This window comes from Ascidia mentula, chromosome 5 (assembly GCF_947561715.1).
Source record: "Ascidia mentula chromosome 5, kaAscMent1.1, whole genome shotgun sequence".
In the NCBI taxonomy this organism is placed as follows: Eukaryota; Metazoa; Chordata; class Ascidiacea; order Phlebobranchia; family Ascidiidae; genus Ascidia; species Ascidia mentula.
The window spans coordinates 9,093,745-9,121,463 of NC_138570.1; the positions used below are offsets into that span (position 1 = coordinate 9,093,745).

Consider the following 27,719-nt stretch of genomic DNA (forward strand, 5'->3'; position numbering starts at 1 on the left):
CAGCGAGTATTGATTTTTCATCTGCCACACTTGTGGTAATATTATAGTACGATTTATTAGCGCATAAACGAACATTTTCCGTCACAATGGTGCAATGATTTGTAATGGGTTGAAGTTTTGGTCTGATCTAGTCGAGATAAAAGCATACAGAAGATGACTTGAGAATGATTTGGCGGATGTGTCAGTTGGTGGCTTGCGTGGTGTTGATTCTATTCATGGAAATTGCGCATGCCGTGTTAGATAAAGGCACTTACGCATTGATGTGGATTTCCAATTTCGTTCTGCAATTCATCCGCGAGCTGTCAGGTATTTGCAGCTGAATACAGATCAAGGCAATACGTATTTTTGATCGCATATGGAATTTTTCAAACATGTTATACGTGTTTTGAAGTTATAGTTGTAAAAGAATACGTTCACAAAAACAGAATTGTTAGGGAATTTAAACATGCATTAAGCCTTTTATGATTTAGTGCTGAAATTCCAGACCAAAATTAACCGTAAACGTTTTCTTTCAACCAATACTGTCGAAAGTAAACAAATTATTGTTTTTTTTCGTTTGTTTACAGATGACCTGCTATCGCTAAAAGAACATCAACTTAGAGAGGCGTCAACACACCACTGCTTGTTAGTAGATGACTAAGTCACGTGACAATAACTACAATAAGGACAATACACAAAAATGCGGCAAGACGACGGTTGGATAAAAAATCTGCAATCGTTTTGCTAGAAAAGGCCACCGATAACTGCTTGCATTCAATAAATCATGAACTAACAGGAAAGAAAGAAGCAAAATCCCTTCCGTTATTCTGACGGCTCCAAGGCATTGACATAAAACGTGGCCTTAAATCGTCGGTTTGAAATATAGTCGTTGCTGCGTAGGATAATGGTGGCCCTGTTGCTTTGCACGCCAACACTGAACGGCCCTTTTTGTCCGTGGAAAACATCTGCAAGAAACGTAGGCGGCGGTTCAAAAAGTAGCGTGAAACTGAAGTAATGTATTTACTTGGCTAATATTGCTTAAAACCCGATACTTCAATAAAACTTTCAGCACCATAAAACGACTTTATCTCTGTTTTTTTTTTATTTCAAACGTACCCTGAAGGATTTTGTCCTTTCCAACCCCTTCATAAACGTACAACAGGTCCCGACCATGTGCGGTGCTGAATTCACTGAACTGGATCGAAATCGAAGTTTCAGTGGGTCCTTTTGATCCATTTACCTTCGGGTTGCTGATAACCATCCAAACACAATCCCCCGACCCATGGTGTGGAAGGGGGTAATTGCGACTTGATATCTGACCTTGAGGTTGCGTTGCTAGTACGCTGGGCCCCCCACAACCTGGTAAATGCGGCACATTTGTTCATTGATTTTTCTTTGTCGATTTTCGACTGTAAACTATAAGATAACTACAGCCTATAGCCAAGCCTTACTGTGGACTAAACATTGCAGTTAACATTTAATATCAAAGTCATGTTTGATAGGATGGGATCGTAGTGGTCATTTTGGTAATGTTGTTGTGCTGTTTTTTATCGATTTGTCATGACTTTACGATCAAATGTTTAATAAAATTAAGACGCAAAAACCTGGTGCTTAACTTACAGTCTGTCGTATATGCGAGGGGAGTAGATATGCTTACCAGACGGGCAACCGATTTCATCGCTCATATCGTCGCAGTCTAACTCGCCGTCGCAAACCTTGTGCATTGAAACACACTTTCCATTCAAACATTTATGCATTCCGGTACACAGACCCACGTCATCGAAGAAATACTCAAAGTAACGCGACCTATGGAGAATACGAATGGAGTTTTCAACAAATTTGTAACAGTTAATTAAACGTATGTTTTGTCACCTAACGCCCTTTAGTAACTTTTCACCGGTAGGTGGAGCCAACAAGAAAGCAATCGGTTTTCCTGGGGAAGAAATATAGGAGCTGGAAGACGTTGTGTGATCATGGATCATATTATCATCATCCTGTATAACTCGTATGGTCCCACCACCACGAATTGGATTTACATTCATTTTGGGAATACGCAATATAGCCACTTTTCCCTGAAAGATTAATATCAGAAGTTGCCATAAACACGAAATTGGTTTCGTGGTGTATTAGAAAAGTCTCACATGTTTCTACTCAAAAACTTCAATTAAAACGCGAATGGAAAAAGATCTAAAAAGAAACCTTTTTTGTGTGACATCAATAAAAACGAAGAAATATTTTAAATTTAACTTTCAATTTATAAGCAAACATGATTTATCAAGCACAAATTAGTTTATAAAAATGTTCTCACCTGTGGCGGCTTGATAACCCATCTGCAAGAAGTTGGTGCAGGGTAATCGACTTCATTAAAACGGATCCGCTTAACTCCTATAACTGTATTATTTCGCCAAGACCTGCGCGCATCATCGAATGAAGTGTGATCCACGACGAGCTGTTCATCGGGCAAATCTACACCCCGGGAAGCGAGACGCGAGTAATAAAGTTGGCGAGGATCCTTTTTGGGATCGTAGGAGCAACCAGAGGTGCAATTTCGTTCGTCGGCATTGTTAAGTGGACAATCGACTTTACCGTCGCAGATGAATTCGTGTGGGATGCATTTGATCGGGTGCCGTGAGTTGACGGGATTGCAAGTGAACTGGCCTGGACATGCTGCAATACAGTTGTGACATTAAGTTCATTTCATATTTTCAATGTTTAATCAAACGATGATATCTAACTTACCATCTTTAAGCATCCTCTCTATCCACTCCACATGCGTCTGCCCCACTTGCATGAAGTAGTTGGTGCCGAGGGAGACACCTAGTGTCGGGTCATCGTTCGGCCAGACTGGAGAATTAACAGACAGTAAGGCACTGCCTTTGGAAAGATAAAAGGATATAGTGAGGATTATGGCAATTATGCCAAAGCCTTCGCTTGCGGTTAGTAAAGCACAAAGCATGAAACCCCGACACAAGCTGGAGATAGAGTTCTGACTACAATGCATTTACACTTAATCTTCTTGGGTTTGGTTTGTGAGAAGCTTATATGTGTGAACTAAGCTGCAAGTACGTCAAACTTTTTTTGTTGTAATATACGGATTATTTCCAAATATATTTAACTATATTTAACTTTTTGCAATTACAAATTTTACCAACCTTTCGAGACAAAAAAAATCAAAAAGCAATGTGCAAAAAAACCATTGCTCAAAAAAACAACATACATCGCACGTAAAGCTTTAAATCTGAACGGATTTTTGGAAACAAAAACTACTATTTTAGCTAAAAACCTCCGAAAGTGATGAAAAAGGTAGTTAAGTCTCCGTGTACACCCTGCATGTTACACACCCACTTACTGTGCATGTTGTTCAAAATCGACGTGTAATTCGGCGTGACAAAATTTCTGTTGAAATTAATCCAACTGCTGAGGCCAGAAAGAAACCAACGATTGTCGTGTCGCTTGCAAAACAGTGCGACTCCAGGGTCGTTCTAAAAGTAATGCAAATGTCAGCAACTGTAGCAGTAAGTCGGAAAACATGATCTATTGTCAGCGTATAGCTTTCAGTGCGGCTTACCAAGTACGCTGACGTCTTCACAGATTTGTAGCCTGCACGAATGACTGTATTTAGCTTCAGACCGCCATCGGAAGACGTCGGACCTGCAAGACAACATTTGATGTAAAATTACCTTGTTTTTGTGCAAAACCATGCACCTAAGGTTTAAACGTAACTTTTCGAAACCGTGACTCAAGCGCAATACAGGCTATACGATTTCACCTGAGTTTTCAAGCAAGGAATTCATGCATAACTGGCGAGTTTCCGAAACTGGGTAAGTTTCACAGAAGAGATGGGGAGCGCTTTTCTCTGATGACGTAACGAAAACTTTTGATTGCCGCAAACTCCACACCAGACGTTCATCCTCAGCCTCACTACAACGTGAAAAAGGCATTTTAAACAATACTGCTGATACTTTACGAAAAAATTATTTGGCCAATAGCTGCTTATGTAGTATTATGGCTTTATTATCTTAGTTCACCTTTTGATAGCCGAGTGTCCGATGGCGAAACAGTGCGCCCTCTTAGGTTTCCCACTCTGCGGCTCAGACAATGACGTGGGGTGTCGTTCCAGCTCCTCTGGAAGAGGGAAAATGCTCGTCTTTGATGATCGGCGACGTCCAGTTTTCGTGTTTGAATTTGACTCGAGACATGCGGACATTCGGGGCTCGTGATTGGTAATATTCATCCCGGCATCATTGAGTGTTTCGTAAAATACATCTTCTTCCTCCGGGACATCCCCGCTGTCCGTCTCAACACTGATTTCGGTGGAAAGGAGCTCATCATCCAGCTCGACTTTTAGTAACGCCACATCGTTGTAAGCCTTGTCGGCATCTTTCAGCAATGAATCGAACTTTTCAAGGACAGACTGAACGTCTTCGGTTGAATTTCTTTTCGCGGTTGAAGCGGAGACGTAATCAGGATGCAGAAACCACCTGGAGACTCGCCAGGTGAGAGGCCGTTCAGTCTCCAAGTCAGGATTTTTGCTGCTAATCAGAATGTATGAAAAAGTGGACGGCGCATCGGGATATCTGCCTGCGTCATCAAATTCTGCGCAACAAACATAAAAATTTAAACCAATTCTGTTTGGGAATTGTTTTTTTACTGTTCATAATCAACATTTTAACATTATGACAAACAAACCGGAATGGGTCACAAACCTGTAAATATAGCGAGAGTTCATGAATTTATTCAAGTATAAGAATCCAAAATTTAATATTTCGTCGTAGTTTTAAACCACAACCAACTTATTTATTCTTTTATAATTTACTCAGCAAAAAGGTTTATAATAAAAGTTTGTCTACAGAGACATATAATTTTCTAACTTTGGGTGAAACGTCGATGGTGACGTTAACCAAGACAGCGCGTGCGCTTACCTGCCAAGAGTTCACCGTCTGGGCCAATTTTATCCGCGTCGTACAAACTCTTGGTGTAGCTGTCATAGAGGTTCGGATTGAGAATACAGTGGGCTGGAACAACTGCCCAGTTGACTTGAATGAAAACGGCACTACAGACAAAGGTATAAGAGGACGTTGTACCACCGGTGTCTCCGTATTCTTTCATTACATCAGGTTTAGCGACGTACATTCCAACCACCCACTTCCAATGCTCCATGTTGGGGACATTCTAAAAAATATTACTGTGTAAACCGTGGTGTCCGGAAAATACTATCGCATAACTATTGGTTACTAGAGTAGTTGCTGGTGCAAGTTGGTGGAGAGGTTAAAATCAGGCCCTTAGAAATAGTAAATATACTTACTATTATGTGCCATTTGGTTTTGATTTAAACATACAAGTTTATGACTAATATTTAAACTAAATATTTTTTTTCTGTATTGATAGAAAAAGAAGTTTAATAAAGAGTTCACTTACTGGAAAACGAGAATCCAGTTCATCGTTGCTGCTTTGCACACCACAGTCATCATCTAACGCCGACGCGACAGATTCGTCATCATCTGGAGACTGCACATTACACAAAGCTTCGTCGTAGCCACCAAAGCAGTCGTTGATGCCATCACAAGTAAAATGTCGTATTTTGTTCAAAGAGGGATCTCGTAAGGCGCAGCGGTCCACATTCTTGTCGTCGCATACTAACGCCTCGGTGGTGTTGGCCGGGATCGTTTCTGCACGAAGTTACAAGAATTTAGAGCATTACCATTAGAATACGTTACATTGCATGTTCGTCTGAGTCTTGTACAGAACCATTTGCCAACTTTTATTTACAGTTTAGTTGATAAACTTTCCCACCTGTTGAGCACATCTGCCGTAAAGCAGACACACAGAAAAGTTCGTCCGAACCACTCATGCAATCCCTCACGCCATCGCATTCCACCACTTTGGGTACACACTCACCTAAGAAAAAAACTGTTTTTACAAGAATAAATGTGTGTGGAGTTTAAGTGAGTGGGTAAAACCAACAAATATAACTATATTACAAGACCGTTTCACATTACTTGACGTTTTATTGTATGGTAGCCGTCTTCAAAAAAGCAAGTCAGTTTATTTGTTATTATTCATTCTAGAGTGGCAATGGTTGCCAAGACGTATTCCTGTTGGAAGCGTCGCAATACTATGTCGGACAATTATAAAGCAATGTATTTTAGAGAAAATTGCTACCGACCTTCACTAGTCAATCCTTCGGCCGTCAGACATTGGTGTTGTCCATCCTCCACGCATTTCTTCTCACATTCGCCTTCCAACACTTCAACGTTATCAACTGCGGTGTCCGATTCGAACGTGCGTCCTCTAACACCCTCAAACATAATCTGCACGCACATGTATTTCCGGTCATACAATAATCAACAAACTATAATCTGCTTCCAGTTTTGCGATACAATTTTGTATAGGTATGAGCGGTGGAATGGTTATTTTAAAACAAGAAATAGAGTATTGCAGTATTGAAAGAAAACACACCCCATTTTCTTTTTTTCGACAAAACGTCTATGTTAAAACATATTTATTTTTGTACATTCGCATTCCTATAGCTTGTGAGGAATCAAACAAAATATACGATTCCTCGGTATAACTTTTATATATTTGGCCTCCTTGAACTTAGGTTTATAATTCTATAGCAAACAAATATGTCAGTTTGAAAACCATTGAACCGCACCCGGAAGTTGTTGAAAGGGTAAAAAGTAACAGATGCAGTCATCCAGGGACTTTCATCAAACCTCCGTTGTTGATCGGATCGACTCCACAACAAAAAGCGCTGCGCCCTGAAAATTAAATCAACGAAACGCTCAAACTGCTAATCAAGACAACAGTTAATCATTAATTTACATCCGGCTCTCGCTGTTCTCCTCGGTAGTCTTGTCACGTATTCCAGATCCGTAAAGATAAGCAAGAGGTTCAGTGGATGCAACTGATTCTGTCCCGTCGTCCTCCAGTTCCGACTCGGTGTAGTTCCTCTGAAGTGACAAAATCGCGTAGACGTTCAAGAATCCATGAGCTCCCCCGTACATGTCGTAAGAGAAGTGGAGGCACCGAGCGGCGTCGGGGTCACCACTTAAAACGGGCGTCAACATGCGTGCTCGGTCTCCCTTCTGCTGTGGCGCCGATGCCTCAATGTACATGTAGTGACCTGTGGAGATTGACGTACGCAATGATTATAATCATCGTTCAGTTTTCTGTAAACTTTCTGCATTGCAATGTCGATGTAAATGTGTAGTCTTCAATGCTATGTGGACATTGATCTACCATGTTGTTTCTTTCGTGTTATATACAATGTCATACACTGTGATCCAAAGTTATGTGTATTATTTTTCGTGGCAAAATTTTGCTTCAGTTGGAGATGAGGCGATTTTTAAGCTAGTCAATACCGTGGATATTTCATCTTTAAAATTTTGAAAACAACACAAATCAGGAGAGATTAGAAAAAATTACCATCTCTGGTGGCGGAGTCGTCATAAGGAGGACCTGTTTTGTCCGACGGTGTCGAGTAATTGTTTTTCGCCCAGGTGAACTCACTCGTCTCGAAATCGTGCTCGAAACCACATTCATCCGCGTCAAAATCACAGGAAAACAAAACAGTTTGGTTGCTCGATCTTTCTTCCTTTTGGGGAATTTGGTGAGTTATCAGCGAGGCCATAAAACCTTTAGAGTAAATTAAGTGTTGGTAGGTTAACCAAAGTGTGCTTAAGGCTAATAAATATAGAGTTGCTACATTTATTTCGCTCAAATAATAAACCTGTTACACTGTACAACAAAAAAACATATCTATTGTTGTGGGTCTCGTTCCAACGCACTAAGAGGGAAATGAGAAATGGAATTTATGGAATGCGAATGGCACACAGCGGGACAGTGTACGGAAACATGTATTCACATTTACCTTGAGGATGCACGTAGTGATCCGAATAGAAGTGAATGAACATCTCGTGTCCCGCAGAAAGTTGAGGAGGGATAAAAGAATTCCTCTGATCACAAAATCTTCCTATCCTGGGAGATTCGTTGTTGGTTCCGCTGTACAATGATACCCCGTCATAACCACACGTCGAGTCGGCTTCAATGAACATCGTTGAAAATTCAAGTAATATCTATACGCAAAATTTGTTTTATGTGTGCTCATAGCTGTCATTGGAAGTTGGTAAATTGGAAAACATATTAATTAAAATCATATTGTTGTCAAAAATATTTTATTATCGAGCTGATAAACTGTTTCAACTGCGGTACCGGTTAAGTCTGTTCGGTAGTTCGTTCAACGAGAAAAAAATATTGTAACCTATTCGTCGAAAATCCAGAAAAATCATCATTACAGCAAAACTTATATTCATTTTTTCTGTGCATGTTGCACTTTGTAACAAAATAGTGCGGCTGGAGTCAACAATATTACAATTTTACAAAATGTCCTTCCCATGACCCACCTGGTAACCTGGCACAGTTCTGAATTGCCACATACACTTTGAATCTTGGTCGTACTCCTTCGGGAAGTTGGGAGATGTAATAAACCAGCGGTCCTCCGATTTCCAGAAGGTTCCCTTGCACGTGACGTTGTCGGGAAGTTCGACACGAATCAGTGGAACGCCGGAAGCCGACGATTCCGGAGTAGATTGTAAAGAATGAGGCCCTATGTACGAAACGGCACTTAAACTAGTGTATAGTATAGTACCTCTTTTACTTGTTGTTCGAAATTTGCGAGTATAGTCGAAGTTATACGCCTTGTGGGAAGCAAGCATTACAGTATTTTAAAAATGCACCTGCAGTGGTGGTAGCAGGAGTCCTTGTAACGAAAATCGGCATAGGGAAGTTAGTTGAACGACTAAACGATAAACCCAAAGCAGATTTGATAGAGCGGATCATACGACCTGGAATAGGAACGGGAACAATGATAATCATACATTAAAATTCCTCAGGTTTCAAAACGTACGTGAACGGGTTCCTCCGATGGTCTGTACATCGTATTCGTCTATGTTGAAAGATGACTCGGAAGAGACAAGCGTTACGTGGTAACTGATGTGAAATCCTATACTGATCGGTAAGGTTTGGTTGAAAAGGCGCAGCGACAAAGTCAGGCCTTCATTTTTTTCATCTGAAAAAGTAGAATGGGCAATTGATGTTTAAAATATAAGCTTACGATCCATAGACATTATATCGTAAATTGGATTTTTTTTTCCACAATGGCCTCGAGTAAATATTCAATACTTTGGTAAAAACTCACCTTTGAAAACTATCAGTGGTTTCCGAATAGGAATGGAATTCCCCATTATTCCGTCGTTAATTGGAATTCCTGTAAAACGAAATAATAAACTCATAATTTTGCCACTACAATTGATGTTTTTTCCCTCAACTTTCTTACAATGCCACTGGCAGTGCTGGAAACTTCAAATTTACGAGGTCATTTTATATTGCAATTATTTACATATTTTAGATATTACTTGCTACCTCTATTAACATATCACGAACGCCCAACCTACCATCAATTATAGGTAAGTTTGTTGGAGCTGGCGGCACCCACAGCGGATCGAGACAATAGTTCTCCGTCGCTTCCGACCACGAGATATGTGAAGGAACATCCGCTAAGAAAGATACCAGGTTGCACCAGCTCACGTTGCCGCACCTGAAAGCGACAACCTCGTCAAACAAGTGGAAATAAAAACTTGTTGACATAGATTTGCAAAGTGTTGGGTCAGTGTTGGGCTTTAGCATGAAAAAACATTTGGCCGTATGCGGGCTGAATTGCCATTCTGCCATATTTTGGAGGGAACTTCACTTTCTTTGCACGAAAGTGCCTATTGTGGCATCAGTCACGTCATTCTTTTCACAGAAACTAAGCATTTAAATTCATTTGTTACATTAGAACTTATTGAAACAACTGAATTTAAACTCTGTCCCTTGTTCGTCGTAGTTGCATTTTCTGGCCAAACTCCAATAAATTTTCGGGTAAAAGTTACGAATCGATTGCTCCGTGTTTGCAAAAAAATAAACGACTTGTACGCACTTGATGAATAGACTACAGTTGAGCAACGTAGTGACACCTTCGTTCTCGTTGTTTTCAAACATAGTGTAAAGGTCGCTGGAACACGTGTTTGCTGAAAATCTCGTGAATGAATGTCTGAAATGTTTTTCAAAATCATTATAAGAGTAAGTGCCACTTTTAACTAAGATGACAATATGGTATTGTTCACATGTTACAAAAACTGCAGAAGTTGTTGAAATAATGATGTTCATAGTTGTTAGATGAGTTAATTAGTTACAATGATGGCTACATTATTAACGAGTATGTTGGCATGACGGAAGCTTCGATTCGCTTGCATTTCACTTACAGACATTGAGGTTGGGCAGCTATCTGGCCTGCGATACGGTTGATATCAGCTTGCGTTAAAAGCGGGGCAGTTGTTGTCGGTGAATGAGTGGTTGGTGCTTCTGTGGGGTTGTTTCCAGATCCGGATTCACCACGGATATCCGAAATAAAGTTGCCGTCTGCCAAACATTGTTTAATTTTTAAATCCTGCTTAAGGATAATCTAAATCAACCAACAAAGCTTCGAGCTGGCTTGGAAATGTAATTTCTTTTAGTGAATAGGTAACACGTAAACATTAAAGCCAAATCTAAGAATCCGCTCGTTAGCATAACTGTTGAAATGAACTCACTGTGAACCAACTACCTGCTGTAAAAACGGCAAAGTTGCGTGTTTTATGGAAACGAGAGTTTACAGTAATCGAGAGTAGACGAGTTTTCCAATGCTACAGAACAATCATCGTCATACCCATAGCGCTCCTCGCTTCTACAAAAGCAAGGGGTTGTCCCGACACCTCGTCGCCAGCGTATATTTCCAACTTCTCCTCGAGGTCGTAATAATCCACAAGTAGTATAATCGTACGTCCCTCTAAACTGCCATCTGCAGATCCCAATGCTTTAGGGTCGATTCTCCACAAGCAAGTGGAGTTTTCCCGGAACGTTACGAAGTCGGGGAACCCATCAGTTGAGATGACGCCAGAAGTTTCCGTGAAGGTTCTCGTTGTACAGGTGACGTTTTCTTGTTTATCATTCGCTGTATGTGTTTGGTTGGTAGTGGTTGCTACCTCCAATGTGGTAGATGGAATTGGGTCTGTGTTAACATGTCTATACTTAAACAAACGTCTTTAACATATAGCCTACGGATCAAAAAATAGTAAAGCCACAGTTTTAAATGTTTTCATACTAAAACCTAATAATAAGTCCAATTCTTTAATCTCAATATACGTTGTCATGCGGACTCTTTATTATAGTTCAATAAAATGGGGTTGCGATGGAAAGGAATTCAATTTGTCATAGACCATCTCATCTCCAAGCCACAATACTTTAAATATAAAAAACTACATTCGTCTGTGAAAGTACCAATTACTCCAACATGCGGAAGGTGTGTGTCATGCTTACCCAAAGGGACATCGATTCGCAAATCAATTTCTTTCCAGGAGGAGCCAGTCCATACGTTCCACGAAACCCTGATGTCAGTTGGAAGTACTGAGCTATCATTACTATATAACCACACGCTGCTCTCTTGCTCACCACCTAGTGAATAAAATGATTCTAGTCTGCTGGTATTTTTAAAGTCATATTTTCTTAAATTTGTCGTTCATTGGTAAATTTAGAAACAAAACGCTGCATTTCTGGAACTTGCAAACAAACTATTGCGTATCCAACACAACGGTGAAAACCTACCTGTTGGAAAGAGCCTCCACTGACCCAAGGGCTCGTAAAAGAAGAGTTCGTAGGTCGGCACTGGAAGCACAGATGAGGGAAGCTCGACCTACAAGAAGTTACGTCATATCAACAACAACAAGTAATGATACAATAAATTCTCTACAAAGTTTTTTGGCCCCACACAGTACCTGCTTGTACACTGGTCGGTAAGCATTGTATCCGACATGACGATATTCGCCTGAAACGAGCAGCAGGGTCAAGGATTGCGAGGAGGAATCCGAACCCGAAACAACAACTGGTTCAACTTTGCCTAAAAAGCAACGAAATTTAGTCATGGAGAGAGATATTTGTATGAGAAGAGTTAGGGAAAGTTACCGGTGTAATTTTGAGGCTTGCCCTGTGTTGACCACTTAGTGAAGAACCCAGCCTTGAATAAGTCAGAATCGGATTCAAACAGGAAAACTACCGTAGAACTGTTTATCTCGAATACACCTTAAAGTATGAAGATATGTTATAACAACTAACAAAAGTAGATGTGTTAGGCAACAAGATAAAACTGTAGGACAAAAAACTTGTTGCCGTTCAATGAATGTTCAATAACACCAAAAACATACAAACCTATGTAAAATTTTATATTTTTGTGAATAAACATGCAGGATTTTTATAATCGTGTGAAATAAAATATATGAAAGAACCATATAGATAATGCAATAAAACTTCACTTTTCGATATTCATTCGCATATTTGTCAACCATTTTTAGATGTTTTACCTCCAGATTTGTTGCCAGTCAAGCGCATGAACACATTCCGGGGATCAATCCCATCCCGATAAATTGTCACAAAGTCGTAATCCTGCTCCAACGCAAAAGTGTCGAATTCAATGAGAATAGATTGTCCGGGAGCGGCAATAATGCGATATGCACATCTGTCCAAAACAATATCCCAATAATATTTGCGACGTACAAAGAACTTTCCTGAATGTGAAACTTACAAAAAATATAAAAACAGTAATTTCTATAGACGGAGTTGCACAAATCTGCTCAAAATATTCTGCATACAAAAATGTAAAGCGAAACATACGTCTGGTCTGGGGGGTAGAAGGACGGCCACCCGGGACTTGCGAACGTGCCCTGATTGGCTCCATAAAATGTTCCCCCGCATATACCCGGTTGCTGATGAACCGGTAAAGTCAAATCTGCAATAACAAACGCACTGTTTGCCCAGCAGTTTCCTTTAAAATATTTAACAGTTCAAGGACGATTTATTTGGAAAGTTACTTAATATCTGTTGATAATGGTATTGCCTACTCATGTTTGTATATTGGTTGATCCACCCGATGAAGTATTGAACGTTTGCAAAAACATCTGGTTTTTTGATCTCGGCGCACCCGATACTCCAACTGATGACACCCGCCAAATGCCATTGCCCGTCGTCCGATTCGCACACCAGGGGTCCACCGCTGTCACCCTTAAGTATATCCAAAAACATTTTATTAAAAAAAAATAATATCAAAAGGTGTATCCAGTGCACTGCTCACGTGACATATGCCTTTGGTACCGGTCTTGGGGTAACCTGCGCATATCATGCGTGACGATATTTTGTTGTTGTAGTTTTGATTGCAATCGGATCGAGAAAGTATCGGGGTTCGGGCATTGAAGAGATTTAAAGGATTTTCACCGTGGTCCTCCAGGTAGCCGTAACCGGCAATGTAGCACATATCGCCTGCGCATTAGCTTCAGTTTAAACCAGAGTTGTACTGCATGCTGAAGATTTTGAAAAGTATGTTTCAAATGAGCTCATACCTGGCCTGAACCGTATGTTGCCACTGGGCAGACAAGCAGGGCTAATATACTTCGTGAACTTGACAGTCCTGTCCAATTCAAGCAATGCGATATCCCAATCTGGTATCTCGGCCGAGTCGTTGTAGTTCCTTTAAACGAGAAACAAAATATGAAATACGCTTACTAAGCAATTTTAATACAAACTATCACTAAGCATTGAAACAAAACCACTGATACTCACTCGTGACTAACAGCATCTATGACAGAAAACGTCATGGCGCCGCTGTCCAGCGGATCAAGGTCGTTTGTGCCAAGAATGACCTTGAACTCTAATGCTGGTTTCATATCAAAACAATGCGCAGCCGTGATCACGTGGCGATCGGATATCAGGGTTCCGCCGCAAAGGTGAACTCCTCCCCCCTACAAACATAATAGCGTCAGTCGTGTTGTAGTTCTATACGCAGAATATGTCGATTTATAACGTGAAGGATGTTACAACTGTATGATGCGTGTCGCCAACTACATAGTTGTAACATCCTATACTTCACTTTCCATTGAAAAAACTGAACTGCGATTTCAAGGCGAATTTGACTGTGTTATGATGCAGTAAAAATAAACCAGAAATCCAAACTTTCGCAATGTTACCTGCAGAGAGGCGATCCACGGCCAATAACCACGGGGTGTTTTGTTTCCACCAACGATTTTAAGGATTGGTTTTCTTGCTTGAGGTCGTTCTATCGATCTCACCCCGCACTGATATGGAACACAATCGGCGACCCACACTGAACCGGATGAACAATGGCCGACGCCTAAAATGTATGCGAAATGTAACAAAAAGGAATAGACATTTAGGAAAAAGAATGTAACGTTGGGACAGAAATAGTTATGAAAGTTTTATTATCCATTTTTTGTTTTTTTAATTTCTGATAAGCCAGGGATTTTAACCCAGGATATCCTGGCCAGGAATTCCAATCAGGTTTATCCAAAAAAGGCTACCTTGTGCAGGAAATCCAAAGGTCCCATCTACCGGCGAAGCAAGATGGCCCTGGAGGTATTGAGGATCTGAGACATAAGCAAAAGAAACAAGTTTGAAAAAAACTCCTTAAATAGAGCTGATTTGTTCCTTCACATACACTGATCTGTGAGGTTTGTGGCGATGCGATAATGCGAGAAACCAACGAGTTTCTTTGGAAGGGAAATGAATCTCAACGGTTGCATGGCTTTCGAGTATCCGAGCTGTTGGCAAGCCGCGTTAGCTACGTCAAGGGTGACGTCATCCCCGCACAGGAGTGAGAATTTTCCGTTCAGCCTTCGTACTTCAAGCAACTGCGAGTATGGAAACAAATGACTTTTTTTACATCTAAATGTACTACGTACTTTTGCGACTATATCGATAGTTACCACGCTGAAATGAAGCAAAGTTGGACACGACGTAGCACTCACTTTTTCGCCAAATAAGTTTGACGTCCGCGTGCAGTTCGCTTCGTCGCTCGCATCCGGACACCCGACTTTTCCATCGCACTGGTAGTTATCGGTCAGACACGTGAGGTCCGGACACACGAACTTACAGTGAGTCGGATCGACGATCGTCACGTTCAACTTGATCGCCGGTAAAACGATTTTTCTTGGAAGAAAATAGGTTGTATTTTGATGAAAACTGATTCTTCGGCCAAGGGCTCGGCTTACCGGTTGAAAGTAAGGGTGATGGTAACTTCGCTTTCGTCGATAAGGATTGTAGAAGGTTTCGAAAACAAGTTTTGCTGGAAGACTTTGGACGCTTCCGGGAATATCAGGGCATCAGCAATCGGAGAAAATCCTCTGTAGACTATCAACTATAAAAAAACGACATTATAAATTTGAATTTTGTTTGTCAATTCATAGTACCGCAATTTGTTGTGTTGTTGGTATATAAACAATCATAGGCTAAAAACAATGCAAAAATCTACTGAAAACCTTTCAGAACTATTTGTTTGTTGCACTGAAATATGTGACAATTTGCATTTATTTAAGATCGTATTTTAATTAAAAATACTGCATTTTACTTAAATAAGTTTTATTCAACTTAGGACCAAACATACGCATCCTTAATTATACACTCTAGTAACCAGTTCCTCAAACTCATATACCATAAATTTATCCTTCTTTGAGCGCAGAGACGGCCCAATATCCAGAAGAACTTGCTTTCCAGGTTTGCCGTGTACTCTCCAAAAACACTGTTTGCCGTACACTGGATGATCGTTGGTTTTGTTCATGAGCAACATCGTGTGAGGATCGAAAACGTCAGCAATTGTACCACAATGTGAGGGACAGCCAATCTCATCCGACCTAAAATCATAATCATCAAAATGCAATCTACAAGAAAACATTTAAATAGTGTTTAAATACTGACATTGCAGCAATCAACAAAACAAATATTTTTGAGTAGAAAGTCTTTATAAATCACAACGTTCTTCTTCTTTCTACTCATTAAAAAAAACATTTCAGTGAAATTACCAATCTCCGCAGTGGTTGAGGCCGTCACACATCTGGTCCGGGTGAACACATCTTCCATTTAAACACTGAACCCCGTTGTTGCATTTACCACCTCGTTCAACCTGCGAGCACGGGAGTGTGTCGACCGCCATTGAGTTTAACCAAACGCCTTCCAGACCTTGTAGAACTGAACAGAAAAAAATGTAACCTTCAAACCGTTATCCATAGCAAACTGAAGTATCGTCATTTGAACAACAATATAGAAGACTAAAAAAAAAGAATAATTCCAAATTCAATACTAATAAACATCACTTAAGTACGATTCCTTACCAATAACGAACAAGTTTTCGGTTGCTAAAGAGATTGATGAATTGACCTCGACTTTTAATGTAAGCCACGGTCTGACACTCGCAACTTGGGTGAGTACGTGTGTTCTTATTGTGGCTGCGTCAAAGTCCTGAATTCCTCGTACGCCGACTGTGATCCTTCCTTGACGAGTTCTTTGCCTGCCGAGAACCAAATATGAGTATATAGTATCGCAAGCAAGACTGTGAAATAACCGTTATACGTTACACAGTGTTAACTTTTTCTGTTAAAAGTTAATCGATTCAAAACATATAAATAACTTGGATTCGATACCAGTGAACCTAACTTGTCCAATGAAATAAAGTATAATAAAATATTAACTGGATCTGGTGCAACTAGCAGGTCGTCAATCGTACACCATGTCATAAAAGCAGTGTTTCCATGCAAAGTTTAGACAGTAACCATAACGTATTTAACTTTCTATTGCGGTGTAAATTTGATAGAGGGATTCGTGACGTTTCTTGCTACCTGTATTCAACAGACAGACAGTAAACAGGGTAATAATTGCTGATCGCCGGCAGACTTGGACTCTCGACGATAGGAGGAAATCCGAATTGAAAATCTGTGGGCGTGTAACTGATCACTCCCGACGACTCTGGTCTGGATTTGATGATAATCGGGTCGCTTCGTCTTCTCTCGTACAAAGGCTGAATCGTTTCGTGTTGCACTTCGCCTGTTCCAGATTTTGTATAAAAAATTATTTTCACGATTAAGAAAAATATTTCGGTTCATGAAAAATATTCTGTAATGTATGAGCTCAGTAGCAACAAGCACAAGTAGCAAATGACATACGCACAATGTTGTCGACAATTACGTTTTATTATATTTTTAGCCACAACAACTTTGAGTGCTATTCACTACATGTTCAGCGCAGAACACAATGTTCGGTTTCCTGCAACTATAGCATTATAGTTTGAAAAGACTTCATGCTGAAAATATTGATATACAAAGAAAGGTTCTGTTTGTCAAAATTCTTTGAACATACCAAACACGAAGAATGAGTTTGCGTCGAGGTTCGAGTCATCAAATCCAGTCACGTAGGACTGTGGGCGAGCACAGGGGATGTGGTTGATAGTCACGTTGTCCATCGCTACAAAACCAGCATCGGATGCTCGTTTCATCACAGAAAAGACCAAGTCGTACCTGAGTGAACAAAGACATTTTGTCAGGTTGTATTTCAGGATCGGTGAGAATGAAATGAGTAAACTCACTTGATATCGGACGCAGGAATATTCACTAACGCCTCATTCCAACTTTTGGGCTTCCCGACGGCTTCCCACAAATCAAATTCTCGATTTACACTCAACGTGAAGGACTCCAGCGGCAAACCGACCATGTAATAACTAGAAACATGAAATAACGCAACGTAGTATCGGAAGTTCTAAGATCAACCAGCACGTGAACACCGGCACAAATAGATGTAACTTTTTAATGTGGAAAAATCTCAGGTCGAACAGTGCACGTTGCAGGTTAGAGGTTTATCGCACCTGAAAGTCAGACACCACCGGTCAAACTGCGATTCCGGTTCCATCCGGCTTTTTCCGGTGGCTTGACGAGGCCCTGTTCCTCTGGCGATCGGGATTGAGAAAGTCGAAGTTGTTTCCTCGGTTCCGGTACCGTCAAAGAACAAAAATCTGTTCGGCTCCATGAGTAGGCGGTTCTCAGGGGAGAAGTCAATCACTTTTTGAGGGATTGTAAAATTGCACTCGTAGTAGATGGGTGAGAAATAGGGGTGACCTCCGTTGTGATGGGGGCCGAAGATGCCCTTTGCAACATGCTCGAAGAAGTCGATACGCCTGTATCCGAATACACCTAAAAACAGGGATGCAGGTTGATTGTGTTGCTTAAACGGAGGTAATGCTTGTTTTGTGTTTTTGTTAACTTTGGGGGACACAAAAATGCTGTTCGTGAATGGTAGTTTTTGCGCCCACCAAAGCAGAAAACTGTATGTTAAAATTGAATCAAATGGAAACTTGGCACTTTAAAACCTTTAAAAGTAGGTATAATAAAATTTGTAAGGCAAAAACAGATCATCTGAGGACTTAGAAAAAGTTTAAATCGTACCTTGACAGTGGATGTACTCCCCAACCCGATGAGCGTAATCATCAGCTCCGACGAACTCGCAGTGGTCTTCACCCGAGCCAAACCCGTCAGCAACATTACGGAACACGCCATGGAGAGTTTCGCTGAGGTAAATCTTGTACCTGTAAAAATGTGGTTGGTTATTTTATATTTTCTACTTTCCTGAATTTACAATCTCGCACCTTGTCGAACTGCAGAGCACGATGCCAGTGAACTTGGGGGCTCCGAAAGACGATATTTGACGAACGAGTTTAACGCCGTCGCACTCACTGCAGCCCGGTGTGTCGTCGAGTTCAAAATCAAAGTAAAACCATTCTGGACCGAGTTCCTCCACCGGATTCTGAACAATTAAATTGTGTGGGGTTGGGAATTACGACTCTTCAAACATTACAACGAATTTACAAAACTGTATTTGTAATAAAAATTTGGTCTGCCTTTACTGGAGATATGAAATACATAACATGCGTCAAACCTCATCCAGAATCTCGTGACTCGATTTTTCAAAGACCAGCGATCCCTTATTAAAAACAGGAAGCACTTCTGATAATATTGACCACTTGGAATCCTTCTTGTTTGCTGCAAAACAGTTCATTATACATAACTTATACATCACAAATCTTTATTGAGCAAATCTTTATTATCCTTGTAGCAAACGTAATTACGCACAGAAGTTGATCCTTACTGTAAACGCTAAGCCAGTGGTTCTTCACCGTTGTCAGCGTCCCTTTAAAATTACCAAATATTTTTCTCTATTGGAAGCATTTTATCCCCACTTTACTATTTTATGGAACAGATTTCGCACCCCTTACCACCTCCGATATGAACCATTTCGCAAATCAATAAACTAACACAAGATTTGCCCGACAACAGTCTATGTCTGCACTGTTTCAATTTTGATGTCAGTTCTAATCAGAGCAAAGCAATGTCCCTTACCCCCTTCGAAGCCACACGCACTTTGATCGAACGTACAAGAATGACTGACGTTGCAAAGGCCGTCACGAACGATGACATCATCAAGAGCAACATCGCTGCGAAAATCTTTTCCTCGTACCGCTTGAAACACAAGCTGCAAACACGATAAATTTTACATGACAAAGTCGGTTTGATGTATTTCGCCATCTCCTCAAAATTATGTTACCTGGTAGAGGCCGTGGCGATTAATTGACACAGAGGCTTGTTTCCAAAAGACGCCTTGATTTCCAGTGGATCTCCACATCGTCTCCGTGTTATTTGCGCCTTTGTCCATCGCGGACAACGACAAGCTTCCCATTCCTTCTCCAAACATATGATAAGAGAACCTGAGACACAAGCAGCAAAGTGGTAAACACGCTATATCGTTTTACCAACAAAACCACTTCGGTTAATTAAATACAATTTCTGTTATCAAATGCACACTCCCTATAGTTGTGGCATACTCGACGCAAACTGGAGCCCAAAACCACGTGGATATCAGGCTTGCTTTTGATCCTTCATCGTATTGGGTTGCTTCCGCTAAAATGTATGTACCTGCGATAAAAATAATATCAATGAAACTAATCAGCAAAACACTTATCAATTCACCGAACTTTTGGATAAATCGTTTCCGTTTAATGTATTAATATTGAAAAACAAATACAGGAAATATATTTAAGCAAGTTTGCAGTTTGATTAGGTAGCGTGGTTGTCTTACTGTTAACTCTTAGCATCGTGTGGTCCAGTATAGGGCCGGTCTTGTTTGAGGGTGTACGTCCATGCCATAAAATCCAGTCAAAATCATCGTCGGACGCCTGACTCCACAAACAGAAATCTTCTTCGAAATCGCATTTCTGCTCCTGCACCGGACAATTTACCTCGTCGGAACTGAAAAGGAAATTGTGGGTTGACTGGGAAAAATGATCCGTTGTGGAAAATCGTTGAAATTCGTTCTTTGAAAAAAAGTCCAAGTTTTTGTTTAACGAACAATATCATGCCAGTAAATAAATAAATAAGTTCATACACTCAGTGTAAAGCTGAAAATGCCGATCAAACAAACATCTCTACAGATGTATTATATCAAGATATTAATCAATACTTCATCTGTATAGAGTTGTCTGGTTGATCGGCATTTTCAGCTTTGCACAAAAACTCCCGATACAGTTATTTATCCACAGTTGCCAGGGTAGCATGTTACAAGCATAGATGCACTATGATTTGTATTCCTTTTTTATTTCTGCACTCAGTGACATCAGATCACTTTGTTTCATTAACCCGTCTTTAAACCCTACCCATCTCTGCAGTCCAGACGGCCATCGCACACCACTGAATTCTCCACACAGCGGTATTGATTTTCACAGAGAAGCATTGAAGCGTCAGCGCACTCTTCTGGAGCGATCTGGCTCATCCGGCACATCTTGGAATCTTCGTCCTCACCGTTCGGACAGTCGTTTGTTCCGTCGCAGACTAGAATGGTGCTCACACATGCTTGAGTGCTGTGTTTGAAAACAAAAGAAGCAATCGTGGAAAACGTAAAAGGAGACATTGAATTACCGGAGGTAAATTTAAAGAATTGTGAAAGCCCCCAGGCAGTTCATCCTTAACATAAATAACTGAGGCGTTTATATACTTTCATATTTCTGTTATTACATCTAAGAAAACGTTTCTGATCCATTTTGGCTGAGATGCCATTTAAGTATGATAAAATCTCCGACTAAGATTTATTTTTCAATGTATTCGGTATGGCATTCGTTTGTTGGCTAAATTATGCATATTTTTAGAAACCAATGATTAGTTTGCCAGCAAACGTACCGACCTGTTGGCACAGAGCGTTTCCCACGGGTGACACTGCCCGACGCATGTTGAACTGGCAATCGACTGTGAAATGCAGACCTCTTCACAGGAATGCATGTTGCTTGAACAGAGAAACAAAGGGTCCTCTTCATTATCCATCAATGCTGAAACAAGAATCGCAATTCGATAAAACCACAATAAAATTACCAGAAGAATGTTGGTTAAAAAAGAAGCAAAATCGGTGATTGTGATTTCCAATAAAAATTTAAATATTTGGTTACTCACCATCCTCGTAAGCCTCGTAATCCTGGGTCGTGATGGACGTCAGGCCCGAAAGGGAACCGAGAACGAGAGAAAAACTCGATTCTTCACCGTACGAAGCATCCGACGGTATTCTGTCGAACTGGTAAATTTTGTGCTCAGCGCTCACAACAAACGTGTGGTTGTTCAGCAAAGTGAGCGACGTTGGCTGAATTCTTGTGTGAGGATCAGTTGATGGAGTCGTTGTCAAAACAACGCCGCCGTCCGAACTGAAAGGTTATTTTACAATGTTAACAGTGCACAACAAGATTTTCCGTTAGAGTAATATGTTTTCTCCCTTATCGGAATTCAAAAAAGAGTAACAAATCGATCAGCGTTAGTGAATGTGATCTTATTTTGTTGAAACAGAGACATAAATTTCGCCTATTTAGCATCGTCAGTTTGTTATATTCAAATGGAACCATAATCATTTTCTCAGCATTTTTCTTATTTCTACCTCATAGAATTAATAGAGGAGAACGAGGAGTCGACCCAAAGCAGACGCTTGTTTGGTTGAGAAAAGATAAGTGATTGAGGTCTGATGATGGGATCGGTGAGGAGGATTTTACGGTTGCTTCCGTCCATGTCGCTTCGCTCAATGCGACCCCACAAATCCGCCCAAAAGAGGTTTCTGAACAGAGTTTATTGTGTTGGTATTTTTCTCACACTTCCGAGAAAAAGCAGTTCTAACCCACAACCAATAACGTATTAGTTACGCTTATTACACACAGGGTGTTTACAACAACAAATACACCACAAGAGGGCGTAGGTAATCCGGATATCTTTAAAGGAAAAAACATCCTACCTTCCAACAGGATCCACAGCAAGGCCAATAGGAGTGTAGAGATATGTGGTGACGAGGCGTTTGTCTAAACTGATAGAAGTTACACCAGGGGTTGTGGTAGTGAGCCGGGCGACGCCAATGCTTCTGCCTGCAATATCGGTCCAGTACACGTTGTCGTCGTACAGATCCAAGGCAAGGCCCACGGGCTGCAGTAAACCTGATGTCGCGGCGATAAAATAGCCATAATTAGACATTGGTTGGCAGGTACATGTTATCGGTGGTTTCTGAAATCAGATACCGCGGAGTTTTGCCCTGTTAAAGGCCTTGCTTATTTTGGAAAGCGGGTACTTAGCATGTTAAAGTCGAAATTACAATATACAATAAAATAGAGATATTGTGAGAATGAGAAAAGCGACGCGTAAAACACAAGTCATGGTAACCAAGCAACGTACCTGATACAATAGTTTTTGTGTTGGACGGACTGTCTACGTAGGTGGTCTTGATGCTTCTTGTTTTACGGTCGATCCATATTATCGAGTACGCCCAATAATTCTTGTTGTCAGCAACTGTATTGCGATTAACAGCTTTAGTCTTGTGGCGATGAAGGACAGCGTTCACCACTCCTCCCGGCGCAGACACCAACATCTGGAAAGATACAAACCTTTGACTAGGTGCGAAGAACAAGTGTCTTGCAATACGCTGTATGTTTGAGCAAGCATAAAAAAATTGAATTGGAAAAACCCAAATAAGTACCACGATAAGTTCTCTTTTTTCCAATATATGGATATATGTGTTTTTCATGCAGCTGCTCGTTTTGAATAATTTCGCATTTTTGTGTGGAAACTTTGTGGCTCTAACAAACTGTTTGTGGCTGTAAGTTTGGTCTAATGTATGTACCTGGGGTTCAGACTGTTCTGAAGTTGAAGACGAAACAGCGTAGACTCCGTCGGAGGTAGAAAGAATAAATGAACTTTCCAGAACTTTCGGCGGGGACTCCTCAGCTGAAAGCAATTCAAACAAATTTGTTGACAACGAAGATAAGGCACTTTGTGAAAAAGGCAACAAAGTTTCTACATTACAAATTCGGCAAAAAATGTACGTTTTCCGAGTTACCTTCGCTGCAGCGGGCAAGTCGTGCGATCACAGGAGAACTTTTTACACCGTGACTTGCAGTTTTGCATCGAATAACATGAGGTGAACACGGAGCGAGGTTGGAGATAGTGAAAGGATAAGCATGAGTTGATCTTGTAGAGTTTCTCAGTCGTGACGATAAATCGTGTCTGAAACAATGAGTTTGAGAAGATCAGCCCAGACAAGTAGGTCGCGAGTTCCGAAGTAAGACCTTCGCAAATATCAAATCGAATGTAAAGCGAGCACATAGGTAATATTTATACCGTATAATGTAATATGTAAACATGGCTTTAATGTTCCTAAAGTTGGCTCTGCCAAATGTATCAGTGAGTTGAATGTTTGAATTTAAAAAGGGTTTCTCGAATCAGAAATAACAATGTGTAATTTATGACAAAGTTCTCATTGTGACAAAATTAACAAAGACCAAAGTCCAATAGAATGCAAATTTTTGTAAGGCAACAAAAATGGCGTAATAAAATTGGGATACAAGGTGGTCATGGCACCGGCTGGTTCATTACTTCAGCATAGATTTTTCTACATTGACAGTTTATATGGAAAATGACTCACCTAACACTGAAGCGTCCATATGGTGACACAACCTCATAATCGATTCCATCGAATTCGCTAAGAGCTTGAATGAAAGTATTGATTCTTACCTCTGTTGAACTGACTCTTTGTACTTCGATTCTCCTCGGCGAAAGCGGTGCTGCGTATGAAAATATACAAGGTGGTGTTGGTGTCATTATGTGGTTAGTTTCAACTGCAGGTACTTTTTTGTTGAAGGTGGATAAGTAGACAGAGCTACACATTAGAATTATATGTTTAATGACCAGTTTCATCTTAATTTTTTTTTAAAAAGCACGTATTTTGTTAGACTTCGTCGCATTTACAATAATGGGTTAAGCCACCACTTCCCACATTACTGGCCTGCCAATATTTACTCAGATAAAACCCAAATCACTTTTTCCCTCACTTACGAATTACAACATCAGTCCAACTTTGGGTGGAGATGTTATTGGATTGTGCAACTACCAATATCCTGTACTTCACACCAGCCTTTGCGCCCGTGAAAAAGCGCTTTGTTGCAGTTGCAGGCATCGTAATAAGATGAGGTAATTCTGGTGAAATGAGTACCTGCATTTTTTTGGAAAATGTTAGACGAGAGGTCACACGATGTGCGAAATGTATTTCACGTGTGAGGAAATCTAATCACATTCCTAAGGAGTCAGTCAAGGTGCAAAATTTCTACCAACTCCGGTGATTTGAACCGAAAGTTTGGTTGACTGCAAAGTCACCGCAGCTGTGCTGATGAGATCTGATAGGTCGAAACAAAAGAGTCTTCTCTCTTTGTTTCACTTATTACCGCCTATCATAATACTGTTAAAATACAGTTGAATTTGTATTCTATTGTTGCTACAACGGCGTTGTGTTTGCTATTACTTAAATGGAACCACTGAACGCTGTGTATTTGCATCGACATAGATGACTAACCGAATTTCGCTAAATAAAGACATTCGGATTTTCCCGAACCAACCTGGTAAACAGCGTTCCCCGCAATCCTCTCCCATTCCACCTCTATAGTAACATCAGTTGATGAAGGTAAACAATTACCGCGGGCCAAAACAACACCGGCCATCGCTCCGTACGTCAACTAAACAGTAGGATTATATCAGGGATTATCGCGAGACAATCCTCATCACGAAATGAGCTTACCATTAGTTTTCCTTGAAGATCGCACGGCGGATCGGTTATGAGGTTCGTTCGAAGGTTCGTTACTTTTTCTTGATCTGTAAAGAAGATGCATTAAGGAACACCATATACACGAGATACATGTATCAGCAGTTTCGGTCGCTACATTGCTTTTCTCTGTACTAATACTTTTAGCAGTCACCATGTAACCCAATGTACACTCGTTAAGAGTTGTGCAGCAAATGCATTACTATGTTGGAACGTTAATTGCGGCCTAAAGTTAAACCGCCAGTGTAGACATTTAACAGGGTATCCGCGTACAGTAAATAATTGCTTATCGCCCTATTGGCAGTTAAAATGGTGATCTTAAATAAAGACCATTTAAATCACAGTGCACGTGCGCGATCTGAGCCAAAGCCAATTAATATCAATCCCAAAACAGGATTCACCAAACGATCAGTTTAGATCCTTTAGTGATTAGAGAGAGCGCGTCTAGCGGTCCACGGGCGTGCCGATAACATTGTGTTAGCGGGAAGTGGTATATACTCTACAAACAAAAATATAGCGATGATTGATCTGCCGCCTTGACGACGCAGATAAAGAAGGTCTGAATGGAAACGCTGGCGACAGCTGCGAATTCCTTCACTAATGTCATAAACATATCGAGGTAATTTACCTGTCGTGTACGTGAGCTGCCTTGTAAATTGCGATGTATTGCTGTAGACGGAGGTAATGGTGACGCTGTACTCAGTCGCTGGCGACAAACCGGATAAAATAATCATTCGCTCGCGGAGCGTAATTTGCAATGTCGCCTCCTTCGGCATTATGCTGACGTCAAAGCGGAGGGGAGGGGTATTTCCCGATGCCGTGTGGATGGTGATTGTGTTAGTTCCGATTGTGGCGCTGCCGATGTTGAAATTTGGATCATTTGAAGGGGCGTCTGAAATGAAGCAAAACTTTTTTATCGTTTTACGGTTTATGTTCATTTTTGCTTTGGATTGGATCGCTCGTTGCAATTTAGTTTTGTTACTTTGCAAAGCACGGATGAAGACAAAAATCGGACTTGCGAAACTTTTTGCCTAAATATAGCCCAGAAGAAGCATGCATTTAACTTGATGTAATTAATTTTTTTTAACAAATTCAGACCCTGGTTGAATACTTGTTATGTTGATTTGTAGCAAAACAAAACCATCCATACTAGGCACAACGTTGGCTTTCTTTACAGCGTTCGTAAGAATTGTCTCGGGTTTGGAAAATTTGGTGCAAATCAGACTGAGAGCAAATTCAGATCCGTTTCCCGGGAGCTCGTTGGTATCACTCAGCATGATGACACTTTCCTGCAATGTGTAAAACAACCAGAAGGTTTTAAATTAACTTTGTTCACAGATTCGACTCGTTGGCTATCAGAGATGGAATCACAGTTACAAGGTACTTACATGATCAGGTTCTGACGTAATTGGAAGCAACTCTGAAGCAACCGCTTTATCCAAACCGATCGCAGCGATTCTGACTCCCGCTTGTCGTAATAACGTTGCCATTTCGATTGCGGGGTCTTTTGAGGCTTTGCCAACCACAGCGAAAACCATAGCAGGTCTTTCTCTGAGGACGAATGCAATTAAGTGTTGTTGTAGTATAATTTATGCGTTCAAGTTCCGAAAGCTGTTTAAAACATCCGCCTTCTTCAGCGTTGCTTGACGAGGATAGAAGTGCTTTTTTTGCTTTGGCACATGTATCGGTCACTTTATCCTAGCACTTAACCTTATGCTTTACTAAATATAGCAGGAACAAAACAGGTTTCCAGTCACCCACAAATAAATTGTAAATTATATTTTCTGTGGTGCTTGGTGCGAACTGCGTAATACACACGTAAAACTTAGTGTCCCCCGCAAAATGTGGATGACGCATAGGTCGCTAAAAAATTTGGGAGAATTTACATGCCTCATTTGTACCACATACGCTCGAGGCAAATTACCTCGTTATTTACAACCAACAAAATAGTTCATTACTGGAATGAGGAAAAATGCGTTACAAACTAACCGCCATCGCGATCTGGTTTTAGAGGAAAACAGATGACGCTTCACGATGCGCAGAGCCCTCCTCAAAAGGATCGGACCTTTTTGAGACACTTTTATTTGTTGAAGTCTCATCGAGAAGTTGTGGTTATTATCGAAGGCGGCAGAGTCCAACACCAATGAAGTCTGCCTGCTAAACCTGTGTACCAAAATGTCATTATCTTAAAAAGCTTGTAGATAAAATATGAAACAACTTACGTAAAAACAAGAAATCTTGAGGTTTTAGCATTGAGGTCTATTGAATTGGAGACTTTGGATAGAAACCCACGAATATTATCTAAGCTTGCTGCGTCCCGGTTTAAATTTCCGTCAATAAGAAACACAATGTCCATTGCTTTTCCACGTGCGCATTCAGTGTATTTTGATGCCACAGATTTCTCCACGTGACAGCATAGAAGCAACAGCACCAGAGCGAAATTAAATCCAAGGCTCTTTTCCATCTTGCCAAAGGTTCGCAGCCGCCGTGCGATCGTTTTCTTTTGAGATTGAATCCAAAACGCGCCGGGCTGTGGTTTGTAAGGTAGTCGTAATCCACTTGCACTTGAGAGCGGCATTCTTTAGCCGACCGCCCCCCGGATGTTCGAATCTCGTCAGGCTGGTTTCTGTAACCGCGACAACAGGCTAACGCCAAATGTTTTTGTCACCTGTTTTACT

At 40.8% G+C, this 27,719-nt stretch overlaps 1 protein-coding gene across 1 annotated transcript; it reads right to left on the minus strand.

The window, feature by feature from the left end:
* Positions 1-36: 36 nt before the first annotated feature.
* On the minus strand, positions 37-27,619 carry LOC145902850 (uncharacterized). The gene is made up of 73 exons (XM_082990946.1): positions 27,264-27,619; positions 27,031-27,204; positions 26,430-26,592; positions 26,192-26,330; positions 25,670-25,933; positions 25,018-25,091; positions 24,839-24,955; positions 24,282-24,438; positions 23,872-24,010; positions 23,287-23,453; positions 23,071-23,174; positions 22,626-22,818; positions 22,195-22,390; positions 21,847-22,020; positions 21,375-21,619; positions 21,112-21,253; positions 20,588-20,791; positions 20,014-20,183; positions 19,760-19,850; positions 19,483-19,642; positions 19,278-19,410; positions 18,817-18,920; positions 18,527-18,684; positions 18,327-18,466; positions 17,750-18,074; positions 17,474-17,605; positions 17,248-17,405; positions 16,731-16,935; positions 16,227-16,402; positions 15,918-16,083; positions 15,551-15,749; positions 15,111-15,256; positions 14,868-15,048; positions 14,558-14,750; positions 14,421-14,486; positions 14,070-14,233; positions 13,666-13,844; positions 13,446-13,573; positions 13,181-13,365; positions 12,951-13,110; positions 12,724-12,838; positions 12,414-12,568; positions 12,019-12,135; positions 11,832-11,953; positions 11,662-11,749; positions 11,601-11,609; positions 11,377-11,511; positions 10,727-11,068; positions 10,284-10,440; positions 9,959-10,072; positions 9,435-9,577; positions 9,179-9,247; positions 8,888-9,049; positions 8,718-8,825; positions 8,385-8,587; positions 7,853-8,057; positions 7,408-7,617; positions 6,805-7,105; positions 6,635-6,740; positions 6,146-6,290; positions 5,773-5,877; positions 5,398-5,648; positions 4,902-5,151; positions 4,008-4,575; positions 3,749-3,900; positions 3,548-3,630; positions 3,329-3,461; positions 2,719-2,853; positions 2,288-2,646; positions 1,852-2,051; positions 1,637-1,785; positions 1,096-1,338; positions 37-944 (listed from the first exon to the last, which is right to left on the minus strand). Exons 1-73 carry the CDS (start codon positions 27,617-27,619, stop codon positions 802-804), a joined length of 12,504 nt encoding a protein of 4,167 aa, XP_082847072.1. The 3' UTR covers positions 37-801.
* Positions 27,620-27,719: the final 100 nt, after the last annotated feature.